Genomic DNA, 18,435 nt, shown 5'->3' on the forward strand with positions numbered 1-18,435 from the left:
AGCAAGTAATGTCTTAGTTTTGTGCTCCGGCAGAAAGAAAATTCTGCATTTGAAACCTCTCTTTTCCCACACTTGCTCACTGTGCACAAAGCCACAGTCTCGCTCCCTACAGTCTGTCAAGCCTAGGACTTCAGCAACACCAGGACACCTCCCTCTCCAGCAGAGAGGGCAACCAACAGTGGTTGCAAGCAGTAAGCCAGAACCAAATCAGTCTGGGCTCATTCTTGCTTTTGCCACAGGGTTCTCATATGACACTTCATCCTCCCACGCTTCTTTCTGTCCAACTGCACTGCAAGTTCTCTGGCCCCAAGATGATGCCTAAAAAAGTGTTGGCATCCAAGCCAGGGCAAGCATGCTCTGAAGACAGGGTTTCCAGGTGCTTCTCCAGTACAACCAACAGATCAAGGGTGAGGTGACACTAACATACAATGTGAGGCATTCTGTAAGTGACATGGGATATGACAGCCACTGACAGCTAAGTATGAATGCATGGTCACAAGGCAATGTAACCCACTTGTTTGTGAAGTTTTTTTTGTTCACTGAACTTTAACAAAAGGTCAGAGGCATCATTAGCTTCATTTAATACACAAATTAAAAAGAGACACCGAGGGAGAGAAAAATCACATGGCCAAAAAGTTATAAAATAGCTCAGTATCACAGAGAAGCCAAGTCTTCAGAAACCAGACAGGAGTCAGACCTGGGATTGCCATCAGTTTTGGAGAGCACCTCCTCATTGCTGCATCTTCATCTCTGGAGCTCTGCTGCTGCTTCCCCGCACTCTGCCTGAGAACTCAACAGCAGTTTCTAACCAGAAAGGTCGTTCCACACTCAAGGTGAGGTGAAGGCGATAGCAGACCACATAATATATACAGTGCTGTGTTATGTATACAGTATTATTCAGCAGAATGATAACAAGCAGAGAACGCAGGAGCTGATACTGGGGTTCATATTGTTTAATATTTTCATAAACAGCCTCAGCAAGTTTGTGGGTAACACTGTTTTAGGCTCCCCACTTCCAGAAGGATGCAGATAAACTTCAGAGAGACCAGCAGAGAGTCTCTGCCCAAAAATGGTCAGGGACCTACAGAGCACAGCCTTCAAGGAGAGGGTGGGGGACCTGGGCTTGTATCGGCCAGCTATGAGGATGTTAAAGGCGAATTTGAAAGAAGCCTACAACTGTTTGAAGAGTAACTACAAAAATTACGGAGTTAAATTCTTCTCAAGAGCACCACAGGGTGAACCAAGGGCACTGACCACAAACTGTGGCCTGGGAAGCTCAGGCTGGACATTAGGAGAAAGTTCTTCACTAAAAAGTGAGCAGGTTGCTCAGAGAAGCTGTGGGATCTACCACATGAACATTTTCAAGATTTAGAGAGGCAAAGCCATGGCTCACCTGATCTAGTTCTGGCAAGAGTACAACTACGGATAGGAGATTGGACTAGACCTCCATGAGCTCCTCCTAAACAGCATTTCAGTGATTCTAATATGACCAAGCAGCTCTGCAGTGCAGTCAAGATTTCCAGCTTCCAAAGTATCCATTTATACCCCTCCTTCCACCCTTTATTAGGTCTAATTCATAAACTCACAGGATTTTCACAATGAATGAAGCAAATACTCAAGAAAACCCCAAAAAACACTTAAGTGGTGAACTGCTAGCCCATGCAACTTCCCTGATGTCAGTGGGGATGCTGAATGTAACAGAGCACATATCCATGACATTAATCAAAAAAAGCCTACAAGAGATATCTATATGAAACACTTAATTTCTTTCTTAAGTGCTGCTTTTGTCTTAAGCTGAGGAAAAGATAAGGGCAAAGTGAGGGAGGAAGCACATAATTCACTGTTCATAAAAATAAACCTAATAATCATTAAAGGCCTGAATATTTTGAGCAGAAGCAAATGCTTAATGCCTTCAACACCACTGCCTGCTCTGTCTGAATGTTGTTATCAAAGAGTGGCTGATTACTTGCGTTAGGAAGTTGAGGCCAAAGAATAATGCCTCCCAAAGCAGCCAACTGGAAAAAAAAAAATATCTGAACAGCTGTGCGATTACTGCACAACAGTTATGGGAAAGCAGTGCAATAAGGTCAGATTCTGATCCATTACATCACTGTATATTGAAACAAGCTCTACTGCAGACAGAGCCATTATACATGTAAAATAAGCTCAGAGTTCAGTCCACAATCTGTAGGATAAACAGCAGAATACATCTTATTAGTGTAGCTACATGAATGCCATTATTCAAACAAAATTATTTCTATGTTGCTCTCAACCTCAGCTCCTCACTGCGCCAAGCCATGCGTATTTTAAGAGAAGACGCAATTCAGACCCCAAGAGATCTCATTCTGGTTCACCTCATATGCTTCTACTAACTGTTACATCCAATTAAGGCTGCCAGTTTTACGAACTACTATATATTAGAGAACACCACAAACCTGACTGTACCCTCCCAATAAAATGAAAGTGTTGGTTGAGTACCTTCCTTAAAAGCTGAACGAAAGCTTGATCCTGTGGTTATGATTACATTTTGGGTTGTAGGAATAGACAATTGTATTATGCTCCTATGCAAACACAAGGCAGGTTTCTGACCAAATTATTCAATCTTTTCGAAAAGTCACTTACTGACTCCTTCCTCCAACTCAAAACTAATCTAGGTGTTAACGGTTGATCCATTTACTCACAGTAATTACAAAAACCTCTGCAACAAGTTAATGTGATTATAATGTAGTAAGCTCTTCTGATGCCATTACGACTACACAGGGGATATATGAGAAAGACACTTCACCAAGGAACTTAAGAGTCTAAATACAAAATAAGTTGTCTTTTAAAGTGAGCGTTGGAATTTTTGAGGAGAGGAGAGATGGAGAAATTGGTTTATTTCTCTTTATTCCCCCTCCTGAAAGACTTGCAGGAAAGCGAGGGGTTTTCAGTTGGTAAGGATTGAACTAAGAGAAGCAGCCCCTATCCCTGAACAAATTTACACATGGCAACTATGGAACAAGATGAGAGTTCACAGCACTGTTTTATTTGTGCAGGTATTTATATGGCAACTTTCTACTCCTAAAAATGAGTAAAAGAGACTAAAAGGAGAGCCAGTACTTCAACAGGAATCCATTTTGCTTTTCCTCCTTATTATAACTTAATTTCATGCTCTTAACCTGTAGGTCTGACATTTTCTTAGCATCCTGGCATTCCTAAATGAACAATAGATGCGTGAAGGATTTTTTAAATAATAAATTAAGGTCAAGTTAAGTGATTAATGGGTTCTTTAACGTGTTATGCTGATTTTGTTCCAAAATAAGCAGCTGCGTTATATGAACTGCTTAATTTTTCTACAACAGCAAATAACAAAAAGTAGAAATCACTCCCACACGAGTCTTTTAAAGCTCATGCCGTTCATCACATAACAAGCACACAAAGTAACCTGTTTTCCCTGAACAGAAAACCGTCCTCAGATGAACCAGTCCTACACAATGAATACTATACATTTTCACAGATATTCACTGAGCAAGCTCCTCAGTAACAGTTAAGAAAATAACAAAGAAAGCGATTGATTTTTAATTCATATCCATATTCAGACCCAACAGTCAAATTAGAATTTGTATATCTATCTCTAAGACAAATCAAATACAACTTCTCTGTCATCTTCTAGAAATCACCATGGACAACAAAGCTAACCCATGCAAACTTCATAGATATTGTTAAGCAAGAAATACTGTAACTCTCCCCACAACTGGTTCAAAGGACTTGACAACAAAAGATCTCGTACCTCTAAGCAAAACCCAGATTGAAAATACAAGTGACAGTAGCTTCTCACAATTGTGGAATATCAGAAGAAGCTATAACCCACAACAGATTGTTCAAATCAGCCTCACTCAATCACTCGAGCACTTCTTTGTTATGTAGTCTCATCAGAGAAATACTTGGCAGCGTTCACATGTAAATCAGCAGCAGCTTTTTGGATCACCTCTTAATGTAGAATCAGCTCAAACTTTTCAGAATTATGATGTTTCCCTAGAACGCTTTTCAGAAATACAATGTGCTGCTGAAGACTCAGGCAGATGGCTTGGCTGAGTCAGTTCATGATTTGAAAATTGTCTCCAGTCAGATTTAAAATAAGAAATAAAAATCAGCAAGTCTTTTCAAGATTATATTACACATTAAAAAGCAGCAGTTACTGGAAGATACAGGGTCATGAAACACACTGCCTCATTCACTGATCCCAGCCCCAAGGTTAAATGCTGCCTAAATTATTTGATTTCTAAAGGAATTAATTGGTAGCTTCAGTCTCATTCCTGGCAGATAGGTCACCACTGCACCTAGCAATATCTGGCACTGTAATGTGTAGACCTCACCTTACTCCTGTTCACAGTTCCGTTCTTCCATACAGCTGAAACAGAACTACCTACACAACCAAGGCAAGCAGGAAGCAGTTCTTACGGCCAAATAAAAGCCACAGTTGGAAAATGCCTGGAGAACAAACCACCCTCTTGCATGATTCCCTTCAGTCAGAATTAAAAGCCACAGACAAGCCTGTGAGAAAAAGTCTTAGTTCGGGTTTTTGCCATAAGAAGCTTGCTGAGCTCTTATTGTTATTTTTCAGTTAAGGAACATCTTTTATACACAAATTAAATTAGAAACTGATGGAGAAATTATCCTCTCCTATCATCTGTCAAGGGAGCATAGACTGACCAGCTGCACACCACTCTCTAGATACACTGGAAGCTTTGCAAACACTGCAGTTCATTACCTGTAGATTATTATGCTTGCTCTCTCATTGACAGATAAGGAAACTGTTTGCCCTCCAAAGCCAAGTCACCACAGCATTCCTCGTTTCACTTACAGCTCAAAAAACCCCCAAAACCCAACCTACTGATAACTCTGACCCTACAATCTACCCAGCACTAGAAAGAGATCCAGCTCCACTGACCAAGCACCTTCTGCGTCCCTGTCTCTTGACAGACCATGCACGGAGCCTCCTATGGCTGAACTCGGTAAGTTTGACTTGTACATAGAACCCGGGTCTTATTCCCTGAAAACAAAATCAGGTCCCAAAGCAGTGGTGAGCCCAGGGCAAGAAGTGGAGGCAGGGGGCTGCTCTTTTGTTTGACATGCTGAGACAAAACTGTGTGTTTATTTCATGTGCATCAGGGGCCCGATTCTCCACTGCTTTATTCTTCTTTCAGACCAGCACGGCCAATTAAGTGAGGGTTGAATCGGGCCCCTCATATATAAATGGATCATTTGAAGTTATACACGTTACTTTACATGGAAAAAATTCAAGCTTTTAAAATATGAGCATATAAAATATAAAAAGACATTTAAAGTGCGCGCGCGCGCACACACACAAGCCAGTTTTAGTTTGCACTGCCTGTTCAGCAGAACAGATAGCCTGTTCTCTGACTCTCTTTTAACTGCAAACCTTATACTAGCTGTGTATATTTTGGACCCTTTCCCATCCTACCATGATTTCCTGTCTGAGTCTGCAGCCCATGGCAACAGCAGAAAATTGGAGTGCAGGCTTCACAGATGGTGGTAGGCCAAAATGCCCTGTGCCAGTTTAGTATCTTCTTCCATAACATATGCATAATCTAAGTCTTAGCTATATGGCAAGAGTTACCTTCATGCTAATAAATTATATTTATTTTAATTTATAAATTGTGCTTGCCTTAGGGAAGCTCTGGCCTTCTGCAGTGAACATTAAAAACCACAATCGTACAGCATTACATATATTTCATTATACTATAAAGGGAAAATGATATTCTGAACTGCTGTTAAGGTAGAAGAAAGTTAACATAGTTTTATCACTCAGTTCCAGCAGGTCACAGGTCACTGTGACCATTTAAAACCAGAGCAAAACAGTCCCCTTCCCAAATCTATTGATGTGCAGCACATACATCATCCCACAAAATAAGCTATGATGAAGGCTGCATTTCCACACGTCTGTAACAAAAAAACGAGACCCAAGATTATATACACAGGGAAAAGGTGTCAGTAACAGTTTCAGGGTTGCTTTCCACTGGGAAATGTAGTGTTAAACATGAATCTTCCTTGAGGGGCTTTAACAAGAGACTCTGCATCTGGCATTGCACTGGGAGAATGGGGCCACTGGGAGTGATGGGGGGAAGGACACACTTTTTTCAAGGAACATTATTAACAAGAACACACCAGTCACCCACATCACACTCACTGGCACAGCTACAAAACTACCTCAGTGTAGAGATGCTTTAAATCCCCCCCTGCCTCCAGCACACACGACGACGGGACATCCAGAGTTTCCATGGAATGAATACTCTCCATCAAAGCTTCTCTCACCTCAAGGTGTAAAGCCCTTAAGTTTATTACAAAGTACTAAAACAAAACTACCTCAGACAAACACATGGCCTCAGTCCAAGTGATTTCAGTGGAAGAGCCCAAGCGACTGCTTCAGAAAGAATTCAGTCTTTTCTGATAAGAAAAATCATTCCTTCTGCTATTTTATGGAATCGCAGACTAAAATGCATGAACAACTGCTTTATCCCATAACGAAACTCTCTGGTCTCTCAACACTCGTATCTTTTCCCTCAATTCTAGTTCACAACTCCTAACTGTTTTCTTGACTTTTTGCTTTTCTCTTCTTCTACCTGCACCACACCAGGTAGAAGCATTATTCAGACTTAAGAGATGCACACACCTATTCTGTATACCAATCAAAACCCCATTAAAGCTAACGGAAATTATTCCTTTGGCTCCAACAAGATTAAATTTTACAGTAAATGGCACTTTTTGCACAGATTTTAACCTTGCTTTCAGTAGCAGTTCATTGACAATGATTCTGACAAACTTCCTGCTTGATGATCTTATTGACATCACCATCAAGTATCTTATAAATGCAAACAAAACTGATACTCACTCAAGTCAAAGTTTCCACATAATACTGCCAAAGCATAAGAGAACTTTTCCTAACACTTCTTGAAAAAAAAAAAAAAACCACACCCAAAACAACACAAAAAACCAAACCATGAGCCCATAGATGAGCTTTTAGAAGTTTTTATATAATGACAATAGAATGAAATGGTTTATTAAAAACAACTAATAAAGATGTCTCTTGGTTGCCTGCTATTACAGCTTTCCACCTTCTTTCCCCTACTCTAAGTTAAACTATCACTTCAGAGAAAATATTCAGACACCTTATAAATTTGATATAATAACTTAAAAGTACCAGAAACCATACTAAGACCATAATAAAACTGTATCTGTTCAACTCTTGAATGATTTTTATGATCACTAGACTAAACAAAACTCCCAGTGCAAGCTGAGCACAAAATTCAGGGTGGGGGGTGGAGGGAAGATAACATTCATATGTAAGAGCAGAAATTCAGTGTGCAATTAACCAGAAATTATAACCACCTCCAGAGGAAATATATTTCATTATAATTTATCTTTTATATTATTACAACCTACATCCATCCCTAATGTTTTGGTTAAACCTGTGGTATTATCTCAGGAAATTGCACAAGAACTGAAAAAGCAATAAAAGGGATACCTCTCAACCATTTGTGAGGCAGAAACAGATGAGCACTTCTGAGGACAAGTTCAGTGTGCACCAGGCCATTAACATTTCTCATGACGTGTGTTACCAGTTGTTCCCAAATTCAGCACACAGTAGAACACTCCAAAAAGACACCTCTGAAGTCAATGCTCCAGCATAATGGTAGAGAGAGGGGGGCTCTGTGCCTGCATGTGTGCATACCCACCGCACAAACACCACACCAGCTCATGCCCCTGTTCCTCTCAAGCTACACCAGCACCTGACACTGCTTCCTCATCCATCTGGGAACGTTGAGACACACGCAATTTCAGATTAAAAGAGGCTGAAGGATCATCAGCAGATCATTTAAGTAGAATCAAAGTTAAAGTGAACTGACTAAAAGCAACTAGAAAACCAGGTTTTTGCTTTCATCTACTAGTTTTGACACGTGTCTGTGCTGCATGGAGTATTGAGCAGTCAAATAAAAAAAGGAAACACAAAACTGACTTCTATGAAATTCTGTTAAACCATCAAAAATCCAAAACGGTTTGAAGAAAGAATATGAGGCAAAACTGGCCTAATTCCCTACTTTAGCTGTTTGCCAACATCCAACTCTTGCCCTTATCTGAAGTAACAGCATGCTTTATTCACGAGCAATAAAACATATTAGAAGAAAATCTATTCACTGTCATCTTGGAATTAATCAGGAAAAACCCAAGGCTATATAGGATCAAGAAAATAATAATTATGTCTTTGCATGATTATCTTTTTAATGTATAAATCCCAGCATAAACATGCAGTCATACTTTCTTCTTTATTCTCCAGTCCCAGGCAACACACTGCAGATTGGGCTAGAAATGAAAGCAGCAGAAGTATCCAATATGGACTGCAATGTTATAAACACTAAAGAACGGGACAAGCCAATCATGTCTTCTGTAGTGTTCCTTTCCTCTCATCCCTAAAATATCATAAACAACATTTACTTTGATCTTGCATAGCCCCATAGCAAATTTATCAGTTGTTATAAATCTACATGCATGAACTGTAAAGCTGGTCTGAAATGTTTATTTGGCTTCAGTTCTTAGCCTCTATCCCATGATTATACCACAAATACCCCTCATCAACTCAAGCATTTTGGTGTCATTACACAAAAAGTACAGCAATTACTTAAGCAGATTTTCCACTGTTTTACTCTTTTTTGCTTATGTCAAGACTTTGTCATTTTTTGGACAGGGACAGCCAAATGCAGTTTCCTGATAGACTGCTATGGCACTGTAACACCACAACAGAGCATCACTGGTCACTTGGAAACATCTCTAGCTTTCTTCTAAGAACTTTTTTAAAATAAAATAATAAAAAAATAATCAGGGCTTAGACTTCAACTTCACTTTCAGAAACCTATCAAATAGCTGACGGTACTTATGCATCACTGTTTGTTCACTTATCTTATGCACATTCTCAGTGTAAGACAGTACAGTTATTGTAGACAGAAAGCCTCACATGAAATATAGCAATGATGTACGCCGACCCAAGATGATTAAAAAGATGCTTTGCCTTCTACAGTCCCTATCACTGCACAGCCTGAAAGCACTTTACACAGATGACTGAATGAAACCTCTCAGCATCTTACAGAAGCTGGTATTTTACTCAGTTCAGACGTAAAGCAGGTTAAGTTGCTTGGTGAACATCAAACAAGTTTTAAGAAAGAAATTGTCCAGGTGTAATAATTAAACAACCGGAACAAGACGGACAAGTGCTCAGGCTTACAACTAATCTATGAGTTGTCTGGGTCAAACCCATATGAAGAACACCAGACAGTTTTTGCTTGGTTGACAGGAAGAAGGTTAAGTATGCTCACACCAATCCCTGTGACCTGATTTAATGACTCTCACAAGTTACAGTCCACAACCTCGGCTATGTTGAATGTCTATTCCAAAGAAATGTTTCATGTTAAGATCATAGTGAAGACCATAGTGAAGACCAATCCAAACAACTGCCTCCTAGAGGACCACCACAAAAAACATCAGCCAGACTATAGCTAATGAAATCACATCATTAAAGAACAGGTTTTGAGCAGATGAGGAGGAAGTTTACAATTCTAAGGGACTTTCATCTGCAAGTAACACATAAGCAAGTAGGTTTTAATAAACAAGGATTTTACAGCTCAGAATGCCACTTAACTTGAATTGAAAGGACTGATCCTTTCCCAAGCAGCAGTTACAGCATACCCTTCCCTCAGAAGTTACTGTCATGTTATTAATTCTATCCCACATAGTCCAAGCTCACAGAAGCTGCAACCGCCACCCCAGCAGGCTGCAGGCAGACACTTTAATTACAGGTTGACAAACAACCCTCAGCTGTGCCCTGCCCATAGCTGGCCTGTCCCAGCACTGGTCTCTCCTTGCTCCACCTGCCAAACATACCAAGTCACACCCACTGTAGCCAAACCTTTCCTAAGGACCAGAATGAGCTCACAGTTCCACCCTGGTTTGTGACCTAAGTCAGAAAGCAAGTCTGGATGCATTTGGGTGAAAGGAACAAACCTTTTGGCATTTGTGCATCCCTTCCTCTTTCAATTATTGCTCTCTTGTGATAAGGACTGCACTGCCAACAAGGAGACTCCATTTAAAAGGCTTTCCTCACTCAGAAATGCAAAACGTGGAATTCTTTAAATTGACTTCGATGCTCTCAACAAGGTCCAGCAGTTGTTGGGGTTTTTTTAGTTTTTGTTGTTTTAAAGTACAGCTCTTGTTCTGTAAAGGAACGAATCAGAGTTCTGTTGAAATATTTTTATCCCAATTTGTAAATAAGAAAACATGAAGCCACCATTGTACTGGTTTTACCATTGCCTCAGGATTGCTTACATTTAACCAAATGTCATGTTAGACGTCATGTTCAAACTAACATGTAAATTAACCCTACTAAAACAAGAGCAGCACCTGAAATTGTTCGGTTTATTCTTTTGTTCATCAGCCTGAACTCTCAGTAGTTCAATGTGATCAAATGGACATTTTCTTCTGTTGACTACAGGTGAAGAACTTAATCAACAAGAGGTTTTTCTTAAAGTCCAGAGTGCAAGACTGCAAAGTCCTGAGCCTGTAACAGTGTGAAAATGTTTATAAGGACCACATATATTGACTCAAAAAGCTTAGCACTGGCTAAATGCAAAATGAGAGCCAAAACATAAATGAAGAATTATTTTGGTGTTTTTTTCTAAACATTCAGAAGAATAAAGTTTGCTAACGGATTTCCTGGGTCCTGCTGAGTACCTAGTGGTTTTACTGTGTTTAGAAACCTGTTTCTCTTCTCTAGAATCCTGCTGGCACAATGGACAAATTATTCATGATAAATACCTGTTCATTTTATATTTTACTTTAAGAAAGGACAACATAGCAACTTAGTGAAGATCACAGGATTAATATTACCTTTTCACATTTTCTTGCACTGCTGTAAGATGAGTTCTTTTTAAAAATGAACTTCCTTCTAGTTCCACAATCTGATCTTGGGTGTAAGCTCCCAAGCTCAAACAGGCACTTTTGAACCGGTTCTTTCTGAACTTATTTAAGTGCTTGAGTCCTAAACCCATGCCCCTCTGCAACTTGGGAATTTTGTAATAAGTGAATTTTATACAGTCTATTGTAAATAAACATTTCCCACACTCTACTTACATTTCATACAACAGAGGGCTTCATAAGCTTATACATCTCCCTCATAGCATTGCATCCCCATGCATTACAACACCAAGACAGGGAAAGCGAGAGAAAAATTAACAGATAAGGAAGGAAGCAAGCTCTAAATGCACCATTAACTAGACTAATTAAATCATACCAGGTATATCAGCAGAAATAAATTATTACGACATGAAAACATCACAATAACATTAATACCCAAACAAGATTTTTCAGTGTAAAAAGATCTCTCCTCTCAACCCCATTATCAAAACACAATTTATTCAAAATTCACTGCCACCCTATGTTACTACTGCATTTAGTTTTGGAACAGCCCCACATTAGGTAGGATTAAGACTTCAGAATAGCTAGAATATACACAACATCCACGCACTGGAAGAGTGCTGCTCTCAGGAAATAGAAGGCAGTTTGTAGTGCTGGAGGTCAGTTAGGGAAGTTCATTGACAACCATCTTTTCTGATGGTAACAATGAGTTTAGGTTTCAAATCATGTGAGAAATTAGATGGAGTACATAAAAAACCCACTCCAGTGGCTAGTTCAGAAAGACCAGCTGACTGTATGCAAGGCTTTCAAACCAGAAATGATACAGTTTAATTTAAATTATTTCAATATCAGAAGACATGTACATCAACCATACCGTATTTTGTTATTAAGAATATGAATACTCAAAGCCCATTCCTTATTTTCCGCAAACACCCAAAAAAAAAAAAAAAAGTGCAAGAACACCCCAAATATCCAAATATTGAAGAAGAATTCACTACTAAACTTTCAGCTAAAGCAGCTTGGTTTTTCACCTGAAAAACTGAAACAAAACACCACAAACAACACACACAAAACCTCCTGTTATAACTTAGGGTTTTACATACTAAGGATAAAATTCTGTCCTGGCCTCAACAGTATTTGCTCAGTTCAAAGCCCTGGCTTTAGCAGTACAATAGACTTCAGCTTTGACACAACAGGTCACAGACTCTTCTCTCCAAGAGGTTCCTTCTTCACAGGCCTAGCTTCTCAGTTTCCCAGGGTTAAACTGTCACTGACACTGATCCACTTGAAATCCAAATATCAGCATTTGCTGCTGGTAGTTATATACTGAGAGAGTATCAGCACTTGCTCTTTAACCAACTAAATTGAAAGGACACAAATTTTATTGCCATGGTGTAGTATCAGCAATTTGAAAGACTAAGAGCATTATTACTTCATTAATGATGTTTTCCTTTACTGTCACTAAATACAATATAGACACACATAAAGCCCACTATAAGGGAAAAAAATAGGCATTTTAGCTTTACTTGATTTACCCTTCAACATAAGCAAGATGCAGATCTGCAGATGTTTGGGGGGTTTTTAAGTGTGCATCTAGTGGTTTGCGTTTGTAGGAGAGGGGAGCATGTATATACAAGCACTAACATTTAGGCTTAAAGAATTTGTCCTTATGGGTTTGTGTATATAAATCCAAGCTCTAGAATGTGTAGGAGTAGAAGCACACAAGCTATGATGGGGGTACACTGGTACAGAGGTGAACAAAAGCCATAGTTCAAATAGGATCACAGTTAAAACCAGCTTATCTAACATGGAAACAGGCATGTAGGTCTATCATATCCCTGCCCAGGAATCCCCAGCAAGCAACACTGCTTCAAACTACTGCTTCAGATATGATGACACAGAAGACAGAGGGGTGTGTTTGATTTTTTTTTTTTTTAATTATTTGCAAACCACCTGTAGTACTGCTGTACTAATCTTGTATTCCTACTCAGCTTAGTTTATTGATTGCATTTGCAGCTTTCTTCCCCAAAACACACCCCTTCCAACATGCTGTTTTTTTCCTGAATAGTGTTGATATCTTATTAAAATTGATGAGGCTCTTTATGACCATACGTTTGTTCAGTTCAGATAACAAAAGGCCATTCTGTTTATTGAAATGTCGGTTGTGGGGTTTTTTTTTTTCCATGCTTGACTTCAGTACAGTACCATGATTACACTGAAATAAAAAAGTTATTTCAAATATTTTTGATAACTATAAAAAGAATTTTTATAATGGCATAGCTGTAAAAATCCCCAATGTTAAAATCAGCAATAATTTTTAAGTTATATTAGTGTAGGAATAAATACAAAAGAAAATATACAAAAGAAAATGGGGTTAAGTAGCAATACTAAATGCAAAGTCCACGCTTTATGCTTAGTAGGGTGTGCTGCAGCCTTTAGTATCAGAGAGAAGAAAATTCATCCCTGATCTAATTTTACTGAGTCCAAATCATTCCTTCCCACCATGAGGAAAGGTTATACATTCCCCCTTCAACCTCTTTCTACTAAAAATGTCTCAAGACACAAGTAGAACTTATTTCAGATTCTGTTTCTGCTCATCCGCTGAGCAAACCAACAGGCTACTTTGTGGATTAGTTCATCCACAGAGTACTTGAAGTGTTTTGGCTAAGAAGTATGTGAAGAAACAGTGTTACCAAGCTAAATTCCACCCCCACCCCCCCCTTTTTTTTTTTTCCCCAGAAACAGCTGTCAACACTTATATCTACAGAACACCAGGATGTGCTGATGCATTAAATAGCACAGCAGGTGTATTGGCTGTCGCAGGAGCATTTGGCAATAACCAGATAGTTAAGTACAACGTAAATGCTGTAGCTAATAGGCCAATAATATAAAAATGTATTTGCAGTGCTGACAGTTCAGATTCTAATGAATGCACCAGTCAAACACAGGAACCTCAAGTAAAAGAATCACATTTCCAAGGTGAAGTCATATTTCTCCTCATCTTCCAACAAACATTTTAAATTAATAGACTCTAATATTCCAAAATACCATGTCTCAAAATTCCTGTGAAACTACCAGATGCATTCTCTACTTGAGCTCTATCTAGCCAATGCATACCATATATCTCCATGTAATTAAAAATAGAAAACAAAATACATATTCTAATTGACATGATTTTTTTTAACCTTGCTGTAACTATGCTGTTGAGTAGCTGCTTATAATTTTTGCTGCTTTTGTTTCATTTTCTTTCCAGCTTGTGCTGCATTATTTTTGCAACACCTCACCTAGACTCTGTCTAAAAATGCCTCCAAGGGCAAAGTCTTACCACACCCAGAGAGCCTTACAGAGCTCCTTATGGCCACAGGTTCAGATGACATTGCTCCTTCCAAGGCAGAGACACTGAGTCCCAAGCATGAAGTAAGAACTGACACTGACAGCAGAAAACATCTCATAGAAGCAGCAAATAACTGATTAAAGACCAGTTTAACAGAAAGGGTGAATAAATAAACCACAGATTATTATTTATTTTAAAATAATATTAGAACTCCTCTTAAGCATTTGCAGAGTTTTAGACTTTACCCTTCACTCACCACGTGTTGATTAAAACACATCTGTTACAATACAGAATATTAAGCTTTCAGCCTCCAAAGCCTTAAGAACAGTGACTGGACTACAGTCTTTGATGGGAGACTAGTCATTGAAGAAATACAGGTCTAAACCTCAGTCTCTTGAGAATTTACAAAGATTTATGTATTTACTTACTGTTTCTTGGAGTCCAAAGCATCATGCTATCCTGATCTAATAATGAAAATGTACTCAATAGATCATAATGCCAGAAAGGTCCATTATGATAATCCAGTGCAATCTTCTGCATCATATGCTGCCACGGATTTCTTCCAGAGATTGCAATGCTTGACTGGAGTTAGAACTTAACCTCTAAGTGCTTTTATCTCTAACATCAAACTCAGTACTATAAAACAAAACCCAACAAACATACGCCAAGTTCACAATTTACAGGTAGCCCATTAAAATGCTCTTACTATAAAAGAAACAAAAATGAGAGTAAACCAAGTTTTCCTGTTCCGTGTACTGGAATAAATCCAGTTATTTTACCGCTACATCTACCTCAGATTTAAATTAATGTAAAAGACAAGATCATTTGAAAGCACTGTGGAGAATGATGTGAATGCTGCTAATTTACAATTCCTACAGGGAGAAGAATAAAGAAGTTATTTCAAGCTTTTTTTGCATCCATATAAAATCATTTGTGGTCTTACAACCGCAAGAAAAGCCATTTAGAAGATTCACTGACTTGTGTCAGGAAAAATATTAGTGACAGACTGTCACAGGAAATTGCAGGATACCTTCGTGTGCGGTTTTATTCAATTTTCAGACTTAAAAAATGCATTCAATTATTGACAGAATTGATCTGAAACGAACAACAAAAGAAGCAACAGAAGCCAATCCTTCTGTGGCCAGCAACTGCTTGGTGTTACACTATACAAGCGTTATCGTAACTGACCATTTGGTGGTTTGAATATTTATAAGCATTTCCCTGCACAGTCACTCATGTTTCCATTGAACACTAGCCTCCATTCATTCATTGCAATTTTTCCAAGGAGGTTTCTCTTAAGAAAAAAAAACAACCCACACCTCTGTGAAGGCCTGACTCTTCCTGTCCATTTTACACAGAGAACCTGCGTGGCAGAAACTCTGCGCAGAGAACAGCTGAAGTACACGTTCTACTTTACAGAACCACAGTATTTTACTCCAGCTTCTCTAAATAACGAACAAGAGAGGGAACAAGAGTTCTCTTCTTGGACCTGGTGACAAATACTCCCATGGTACACAAACAATTATGACAAGTGTTTTAGCAGAGGAAAAGACATCCTCTTACCTTTATACTCTTCCATGTAACAGCTTGTAGTTAAAAAAAAGTAATGTCTATGTTTGACTTTTAAAAATTAGTTATGTCTTCCACCAGTGCCAAGAACACATCCCAAAGGGCTCTTCACATTTATTTCACATACATTTAGTAACACTACAGTGGACTATGGGGCAGATAGAGTGCACAGGAGAGGTTTTGTAAGCACCATAATAACAGCCACCCTCTTAAGTTGTAATTTGAACCAGGCTGACCCAATGGGGACAGCCACTGCACCTACTCACTAGTGATCTGAATCACAACGTTACTGCTTTGGCATAAGGTAACAGGAGGAAATCAACGCACCCAAAGAGCACAAATTGAGTCAGCCCTTCTCTGACAACGTGTTTCATTACTTTCACCCAAGGTGTATTTTTTCCTCAAAGAAATTCCCCTCCTTTACTTGTCTCTCCTTATGAGAGTATCTTTTGAAGAGGACCAAGCTACTTGGTTTTATAAAGAGTTAAATCCGAAAGATATTATGCATGGAATATCTGACCATAACAATGAGGCCAGCAAAAGTAATGAAACTGTGTGTGGTACACAGAACAGTTTTCCAAACTGAATGTTTCTCTACATTTTCCATGGAAAAATACGGTACTCCTCAGTGTGACAATGCAAAATAAACAGTGCAGCCTCTTAACAGAACTGTCATGACTTAAGCCTTTCAAATGGCTCCTCAGTCTCATCAGAAGACGCCTACATTCTTCCATCTGCTTATTTGCTTAACTGTTCAAAAAGTCTGCTTTTCTAAGCAAATTAGAGGTACCTTAACGCTATGTTATTCTCATTACTGAGGCACTCTCCTACATACTCACTTGAGCAAGTCAAAGACAAGCTCTTGTTTACCGCACAAGTTTAACTACAACACAGACTTCTGCTAAACTAGAAGCAAGTCCAAATAACATGTAGTTATACGTTCTTTCTCAGAAAACATATTTTACTATTAAAAGAAAAAAAAATAATGTTGTTTTCCCTCTCCAGGCTGTATGTGGGAATAGCACCTTTAAGAGGAAACAGCAAGATAATCGCTATAATGGAAATTTTGTATAAAAACAATAGCGGTATATTCTGAAGAGCTGCTTGTAAAGCACATTTCATTTTAAGGTTACAGAGAAGCACATTGACACGCCAGTTACAGTAAAAATGCTCAAAACACCAGCTGGTAGAAAGTCAGGAGACATTTGTTAGGACAACAGGGCTTGGTTTCCCACAGCCTCTGCACCTTTTATAAACTGGTATGTCTTAAGAATAAAGGAGGATCATTCTTGCCTCGTGAAACTGTCGTGTCTGCTTTACGCACACAGAAACCACGAGCAAGATGCAATTCAGATTAAAAGAAAAACCAAAAATGATTTTACAGTAAAACTTGCTGGTACAGAGATTAGAAATTGTGAAAGCTAGATCTTACCATTTGCATTTTTCCCACAGATGAGATGCTCATAAGGCTGCAACACTCCCCAAAGTTCTGCATCGTTGTTGATAACCATCTCCAGGATTTCAGCCGAGATCTCCCCTCCTCCACCATCCGGGCTCTGACTTGCCAAAACCCTAGCCTTAATCTCTTCTACAAGGTTTTCCATGCAAGCGGTTAAAGAGATGGCTGCATACTCATGGATCCTAACCGAGATCCTAGTGTCCACCATCCACCTGAAAAACCTCCCCACGGAAAAGGTAAGGCCACATCTGGCTGATTTACCTTTCCTCAGTCCGTCTCCAGCACTCATGCTGTACAGAGAAAGCGCCTTGACAGTCGCCAGGACACAGCTTTCCGACAAGGACCAGCTCTGAATGAGCTTGATAGCGCTCTGCACCTCAAACCTGGTGCACTTGGAGTGCATCACGCTGAGCCGCTGAGCTTCCCTGGAGACTCTGATCAAGGCGCGCCTCAGTAACTGCGAAAGGCGCCTGACAGCTTCCTGCGAAAAGGTTCTGGTATTACCATCTCCCTTCCCTTTTCTGAGTATTTTTCCAATGTCTTCATCGGTCCATGGGTATTCCTCTAGATCCGGCAGTTTAGGACACTTGGAAAAGATATCTGCAACCTCGGGGTCTTCCGGCAGGACAGTGTTCACGGTATCCCAGCTGTTATTCCTACTGTTCATGGAGCCCGAGTAGTACCACCAGTTGCCTCTGTGCTGAGAAGAGGTGAAAGCCTGGGAATTGGACTTGGAAGAAGAGAGACTAAGGGACCTGCAGGAATCCCCTGCCCCATAACCAGAGTCCAAAGTTAAATCCTCCAGGGTCTTCAGAGTAGAGCTGTATATCCCAGCCATAGGAAAGACGGGTTAAACCAACCGCAAAGAGCACGAAAGGTGAGGCTGGGACAGATCCTTCCTGCGCCTACCGAGTCGGAGCTGCCCGCCCCACCAACGGAGCGGGAGGATTCGCAGCACAGCGGGCAGGAGCCCTCCCCGCACGCCGGCTCCGCCGAGGGCCGGCTACCTCCATCCCGCAGGGAGGCTGCTCTCAGCCATCTTCTGCCTCGGGGGAGGGCCGGTCGGCGGCAGCCGGCGGTGGCGAGCCCCCCGACCACCTGTTTGCATGGC

At 39.9% G+C, this 18,435-nt stretch overlaps 1 protein-coding gene across 2 annotated transcripts in view; it reads right to left on the bottom strand.

Annotated features, from left to right (window-relative positions):
- ABTB2 (ankyrin repeat and BTB domain containing 2) overlaps window positions 1-18,408 on the bottom strand; it is a 136,599-nt gene extending 118,191 nt beyond the window's left edge. For both annotated transcript variants that reach the window (XR_003398651.1, XM_026850838.1), the window contains exon 1: window positions 17,298-18,408. Coding sequence is in view for 1 of the 2 variants with exons in the window: in XM_026850838.1 (XP_026706639.1) it covers window positions 17,298-18,162 (865 nt within the window). In the remaining variant the exon portion in view is untranslated. The remainder of the gene's footprint in view (window positions 1-17,297) is intronic.
- Window positions 18,409-18,435: the final 27 nt, after the last annotated feature.

The sequence above is a fragment of the Athene cunicularia genome (genome assembly GCF_003259725.1).
Source record: "Athene cunicularia isolate RWA chromosome 5 unlocalized genomic scaffold, athCun1 chr5_part3, whole genome shotgun sequence".
NCBI classification, from domain to species: domain Eukaryota; kingdom Metazoa; phylum Chordata; class Aves; order Strigiformes; family Strigidae; genus Athene; species Athene cunicularia.